Source organism: Canis lupus, chromosome 21 (assembly GCF_048164855.1).
Source record: "Canis lupus baileyi chromosome 21, mCanLup2.hap1, whole genome shotgun sequence".
NCBI lineage: Eukaryota > Metazoa > Chordata > Mammalia > Carnivora > Canidae > Canis > Canis lupus.
This window is the reverse complement of record NC_132858.1, coordinates 14,823,717-14,831,014: the sequence shown is the minus strand read 5'-3', so window position 1 is coordinate 14,831,014 and position 7,298 is coordinate 14,823,717. Positions and strand designations below refer to the sequence as shown.

The window sequence follows — 7,298 nt, the reverse complement described above, 5'->3', positions numbered from 1 at the left end:
CACAAAAATTTTCTTAACAACACACACACACACACACACACACACACACACACACAAAAAAAAAAAAACAAGAAATTAAATGAAAAGGTATAAATTTAAATCTTTGGGACAAAATATCAGTTAATATCATCCTGACCCTGACTTAAGAAATGATTTCTTAAGGCACAAACAACACTAACAATAATGGAAATTTACAATTATGATACAAATGTCTGGGAATGTTTCACTATCTAATTGGATTGGGTATCTGATACATGGACGATCACTAAATACTTATGTTGATAACATTTACATATATATATCATGTATTCCTTTGTATCAAATATTTTTGAAAGTTGGTAAGAAAAACTAACTTTCATGAAAGACAGGGTTGGGGATGCATCTAATTTCTAGCCCAATTTCCTTTTCTGCCTTCACTGTGAACACCTTCCAACTCCATGAAGGAGTTCACAATCCCTTCCCCACAACCATGACAAACAGAGGAAATTCCATACCAGAGTGTGATGACAGTTGAGAAAATAAAAGCTTTTAACTAGGATTGAAAGAAAACCTAAGAGTGAGTGGCTGAGTGTCCAGCAAATGAGCTTTACCTATTTATAACCTCCAGAAAATCTGTAGTAGGAACATGAAAGTGGGATTTCACTGAAGGAAGAGGAGTACTGGGAAATAATTAGATCTTCTTAATTTGATGTTTTTTCTCTTGAAATAATTGTCTCAAGGCCATAAATCTATGGAAAAATATATGAATTTCTTTTACAAAACGTACCAAAATTGATCCTAGGGAAACAAATGGTAAAATGAAGGGGGGAAAAAAGTTGACCCACGTTTAGCATAGAGATTAATAACCTAATAGATTCACAGGACATCTGAAATGGAGGTCCTTAGGGATTCAAGCCAATCTCTTTATTTGTGTGCCTCAGGAAACGGAAGCCCATGAACACGCAGGGAGACAGACATAACCCCATACCTACAACCTAGTTTCTTGGTTCTCCATCTAGCACAGTTTCCACTGTGTCACACACTGTATGGCACACCCACAACTAAAACATAGTTGGATTTCTACAACCTGCAGTCCATGAACTGTTCTCTCCAACCTCAACTTCCTCCTCTTTCCCCACCTCAGCATGACCAGTAAACTTCTGCCATAAGACACAAGCATCCCATCCCACACCCTAAAATGGTTCCAAGAGCTGGACAAACTCCTATAAACAGGACTTAAGGATGATAACAAGATTACTAAATAATCCCTTTCCATTCAACTCTGTGCTCAGAATCTTATCATGTAAGTGCTTGAATGTTCACAAAAAAGAGAGGAGAATTTCAAGACGCCAAGGGAATAATACTAGTGCACATAAGCACTTACTATCTATACTTTGAAATTGTACCTGGTATGGTGAATCTTCTCCAGTAATTACAGACCCATGTTTATACATGTCCTATATATGCCCTTATACACCTGTCTTCACCTATATGAACATATATATATGGGTACGTGTCCACACACATTAAACACACATCAATTTTAAAATGTTCTGTGAAGGCAGCAGTAGAAAGGCACTAAACTAGGTATTAGAAGTCCTTGTATGTGACCCTATGTAAGTAACTTAGCCCATATCTCTCTACTTCCATTTATCTTCAAACCTGAAGAGCCACACATTCTTCCAAGGACTTTTAAAGACAGGTGATTTATTCAACACGCATTAAGCTGATATATGAAAACTCCTCAGAATATTCTGTTTCCATGGTGTCAATTGCTGTTTTATTGCTATGATTCTCATGGTCAGGAGTAACATTTGCATTTGTGTTAGGCATCAGATGGAACACAAAGTTTTTTCAATGCTACCATCCTCACCCAACACTGATCACACTTCTGGTGAATAACCTGATTAATAACCTACTTCGTGAGGTTGTTGTAAGGATTAAAGGTTGTTGTACTACAGTCAAAACACAGAGATTTCACTTCAGTCTCCACTTCAGGAACTTGGAACTCACCACTCCATCCTAGGTAAAAAAGCTGAACAGAATGAAAAGACAACAACTTCTCTTGGATCCATAGGAGGACGACACAGGGAGAACCACCACCCCCAAGACTGGGGAGAAGACAGATGATCACAGGGGTTGCCACTTCCCAGCGCAGAGACTCATGGGTGGAAACTACTACAGGAATCTGTGCTGGGGTTGGGAAACCTAAACTAGAATTGATGAATTACTGGAGGCTCAGCGAGGACCAGTCTGGGAGCTACATGCTCCATAGGAACCCAGTAAAGGAGCCTCCCCCACCCCCAATAGTCTGAGATTTATGTACTGGCGCTCAACTAGATTCCCATGGTAAGTTTCAGAGAAAAATCCCATCATGATTCCAGAGGGGAGCAAAAAAGGAACCATTTTTAAGCAGACCAGAACACCTGTTCTTCACAAGGCCTGCACTCAGGAGAAACTAGTTAACCAGCACCTAGCCTGCTGGGGTTTTCCCAGAGGCTAACCTGGAGGGAGAGAAACACCCAGATCCTGTCAGCCACAGTCATCCTGTCCCATCTAAGAGGGGAGAAAACAAAACTGAGAAACTCTTGAGCAGTTCATAGTCCAGAGACAACAACTCACTAAACACATTCCCATAGTGTCTGGTATCCTGGAAGATGCAGTAACTGTTAACACACTCATAAATATAAGCTTCAGGAGCACAAGGATTCTTGCCTGCTTCTATTCTGCTGTCCCTCCATTTCTGCCCAGCAAAAGCACCAGGACTGACCCTCCCTCCCTTCTTACCTGCCTCCCTCCCTCCCGTCCTTCCTTCCTTCACCTTCCCATCCAGGTGGAGAGTTTGGTGTCTCTCCAAAGGACACAGGGAAGGACACAGAGCAGAAAGGAAAAGGGCTGGAGGTAGCAGAAAGCCCAAGACCTGTTCCTCAATGACACCTTCACTGCTGTCCACTACTGCCCCACCACCCCACAGCCTGCTAGAAATAGGCGGTTAGAGGTGGGCCTCCATGGTTAGGAGTCAATGTCTCAGGAACACTATCACCTCACCCCAGGCTCCACCCTGGTCCACACTCTCACCTCAGTGGCCTTTTTTTGTCCCCTAACTCAGCCACTTCTCTGGGAAAGGGCTGGATGCCCTGCATTGAATAAACACAAACCCAAATGGAAATAAAATGAAACAACATACTTACCACCTAGCAGATGAACATTACACAATTAAGGAATGAAAAATCCATCTGGTATTTACGACAAAGGGAAGAACACATCCGGGGTTTAGGAAGACAGAGGGAGAAGAGAAGGGCATAAGGAACCTGTGGCAGCCACCTACACAACAGACTCTGACAAGGCACTTTACAGACTAACCTTCTGAAGCTGGTATTGTTACTGTCTCCTTTCTAAATGTGGAAACTGACATCCAACAGGGGTGAATGACCTATTGTCAGAGGAGGAAGTTGGAGGTCCTTGACAGGCCATGGCCACTGGGTAGCTTTCCAGCTAGATCCAGGCAATTAGAGGCTTCCCAACACTGTCTCTCCTTGGAATGTTCCATCTGCCCACCTTCCCACAGACACAGCCACTTCCAAATGAAGGAACAGAAGAAGAGCTGAGGACAAAGCAGAAGCTGACACCCTGCAACCCAACTCCCACCCTACCCCACCACCACCACCAAGTGGGATGTGTGTGACATTCCTCAGGCACTTCTGGCTGCCCTAAAGCTAAGGAACAGAAAAAAAAATAGTTAGAGAGAGATCACAATCCTGCAAGACATGAGCCTCCCTCAGTTTATAAATTGTTTTAGTGTTTCACAAGAACAAAACATTTTATCAATAACCTAGCTTCCAGAAGAAAACAGAGACACACATATGTCCTTATAACCTGCAGCCCATTGAAAGAACCTTGAAGGGAAAGGAGGGTCATGTTCCTCCAGGAAGCTCCCAACTGTCTAATGCTAATATCCTGCTAGAGAGAAAAGCCACCTCTGCTTGACAATGGCCAGGTCTCCAGTATTTGTAGGTCCTCTTTAGTACATGAAAATTCTTTTGAAAGTCTCCCTTTTCCTTACCTCCCCCAAATACCAAGTGTATATACACCACCCTTCACAACCCAGGGGGACAGCAGCCCCTCCCACCCATGAGTCCTGTCTCCGTGCCTTAATAAAACTACCATTTTGTAGGAAAGATGTCTCAAGATTTATTTCTTGGTTTTGGACTCAGGACCTCATCCCACCACACCTCACTTTTATTCCAAACTACATCACAAGCACTCACTCTGAGAGAGTAAGGAATTAGTCAGACTATCTGGACTGACCTGAGTATGGTCTCTGTTTCAACTTCTAATTCTGGCAGTGGGTGCAGAGATCTACTGGTCTGGGTGCCACTTAAGACAGCCTCCTAGGTAACTCCCCTTGCTCATTACACCTGCCACCAACTAATCTGGAGGGGTCAACCTCTTTCTTGCATCTCTCCCTGCCCTCCATTTACAAGGGATGGTTTGCAAACCAACATTCATTGAGACATCCAGAGCAGCTCTCCTAATTCCATCCAGCTTAGCTCCCTCTAGCAGCAAAAATGAAGGAAGACAGAGGGGGATTCCTGGGGACCACAGTCCCGGCTCCTCTAGAAAAAGAGAAGTGCTGACAACTTGCTTTCCCTGGCTCTGCTCTCCATCCCACAGCTCACCACGAACCCTGGGTCCTTCAAAACTTCCTGGTCCAACCTATTCAGTGTCCATTCACTCCATTTTTAACCTTGAAAGAAAAATGCTAGTTTTCTTGCCAGCAAAAGTGGGTTCACTCCTAAAAAGCTGAGGCTATGCATTACAACACTTTTATAAAGGAATGGGTGGGGTGGCTATTACACACAAAGTTCATTGGAGTAAACTAGGAGTGCTAAGCATAGGTTCTTTCATTGGCTGATCTGTGACGGTCTCCCATTGCCTAAACTGCTGCCCCGGAGATGGAAATCCTTTCTAACTCCTACTGGAATAGTAAAGTAGTATTGATATGTTTTTGGAGTAGCATTGTTGGGTTCCAGAGCTGCTGGCCAAGAAAGAATTCTCCAAATGTCTTTGGTGCAAAAAAAAAAAAGTGATTTTATTAATGCAAGGGGACAGGACCCATAGACAGAAAGAGCTGAGGCCTCTAGCTGCCCCAAGGTTGTGAGGGGCAACTGATTATATACTTTGGGGTTGGGGAAGAAAAGATAAGGGAAGTTCCAGAAGGATTTTCATATGCCAAAGAAGACTCAAAGAATACCAGAGGCCTTGCTATCTTCACACCAAGGTATTTTTCCCTATAGAAAGGTTATAAGGCAGTTGGGAGCTTCCTGAAGGAATCTTATACTCCGCCGCTGCAAGTATTTGTCAATAAGTGGCAAGTTATAAAGACATTTATTTTATCTGTTTCCTTCTTCCTTTGTTTCTCACATCAGCATGGGCAAGCAAGGTGGTCTTTTCCTGTAGACTCAGTATTTGAGGACAGTGGAGGGTAGGGCATGAGCACCTGCCCTGCTGACCTCTTGACTACATTTTCAAAAGGTCTCCTCTTATTAATTTGCACACAATCATTGTGGAAGGAGTTCTCAGGTCCAGAGAGCTTTGAAAGCTGATTTAGGGTACCTGGATTGTGCTCCCCCCCTGGCTCAGATATATTTGGTGACTTTGTGTAAATCTGTAACCTCTCTACACTTATTCATCTACCTGCTAAGAACTGGAAATGAAGTAGAATGCATAAAATACTTTGAATATCATGAGAGAAAGACTAAATCTCATTGAGCACTGTATAGCCACAATAAAGGAAATATCGAGTACTATTATCCATGGTATAGATGATATATTCAATCTTCCAGGATGTTCCTTCATTCATAGACCTCAGAGGTTTCCTGAATGAGCCCTCCTGGACTATGACCCCCCTGAGGGGAGGGATTACATCTTGCTTTCACTTGTGGCCCCAGTGCCTCACTCATTGCAGACATTCAATATTTAATGAATGAAGGGGTGAAGGAGTATGTGAAATGATGATGATGATGATGATGGTGGTGGTGGTGGTGGTGGTGGTGGTGATGATTATACGGTTGTCGTTACAAGCATTAAATTGGAGATGCTACAAGATGGGAAGTCCCCCAAGGTCCAGGCTGGATTTGATTCCCTAGATGTCACTTCTCCCCCATGTTCCCCTCTACTCTAAACAGTTTCCTCATTGCATTTTTCACCTCATTATTCCTCAACGTGTAGATGAGAGGGTTCAGCAAAGGTGGCATGACAATGTTAAAGAGGATGACAAGTTTGTCAACAGCCAGGGTGGTGGAGGGACGAATGTACATGAACATGGGGGGCAGAAGGACCAAAAGAACAGTGACGATGTGTGAGCCACATGTAGAGAGAGCCTTGCGCCGACCCTCAGATGACTGGCTTCTCAGGTTCAGTAAGATGACCACGTAGGAGATGATAAGGATGATAAAGGACACGAGAGATATCATGCCACTGTTGGCCACCACAATGAGCCCCACCACATAAGTGTCTGCACAGGCCAGCTTCAGCAAGGGATGAACATCACAAAAGAAGTTGTCAATCTCATTAGGCCCACAAAAGGGCAGCTGGACTGTGAGGAGGGTCTGTAGGATGGAATGCAGGAAGCCACCCACCCAAGAGGCCCCTGCCAGCAGACCACACTTCCACCGATCCATGATAGCCGTGTAGTGCAGGGGCCTACAGATGGCCACATAGCGGTCATAGGCCATAGCTGTGAGGAGAAAGATCTCAGTGCCACCAAAGAAGTGGGCAGAAAAGAGCTGGGTCATGCACCCATTGAAGGAGATGGTCTTTCGCTCCACGAAAGTGTCAGCAATCATCTTGGGTGTGGTAGCAGATGGATAGCACATGTCCGCAAAAGACAGGTGGCTGAGGAAGAAATACATGGGAGCATTCAGGGTCTTGCTGGCATTAATGGTGATGATAACCAGAAGGTTTCCCAGGACAGTGAGCACGTGGAAGAGGGAGAAGACCACAAAGCACACAAGCTGCATCTCCCTGCTCTGGAAAAGGCCGAACAACACAAATTCAGTCACGTTGTTCTTGGTTCCCATGGCTTCTCTGCCCTGAGCACTGACAAAGTAGTTAGCTCTGCAAGGACATAAATTATATGATATTAGAAAGTTTCCCAAATCGGGGAAATCAGAATACTGTATTCAGGACTAATAATGATTCTAACACCAAACTACAATTGAGGGAGAAGAGTTCCCCACACCTAAAGCAATTCTCAGAAACCAACAAGGTGTCCTACAATTCAACTCAGTTCTGACACTATGTACCTGGAGACAGTT

General features: G+C 44.0%; 1 protein-coding gene across 1 annotated transcript; it reads right to left on the bottom strand.

Moving 5' to 3' along the window:
- Window positions 1–6,131: 6,131 nt before the first annotated feature.
- On the bottom strand, window positions 6,132–7,061 carry LOC140613317 (olfactory receptor 4S1). Its single transcript, XM_072791854.1, has one exon. It carries the CDS (start codon window positions 7,059–7,061, stop codon window positions 6,132–6,134), a length of 930 nt encoding a protein of 309 aa, XP_072647955.1.
- Between the last annotated feature and the right edge of the window lie 237 nt (window positions 7,062–7,298).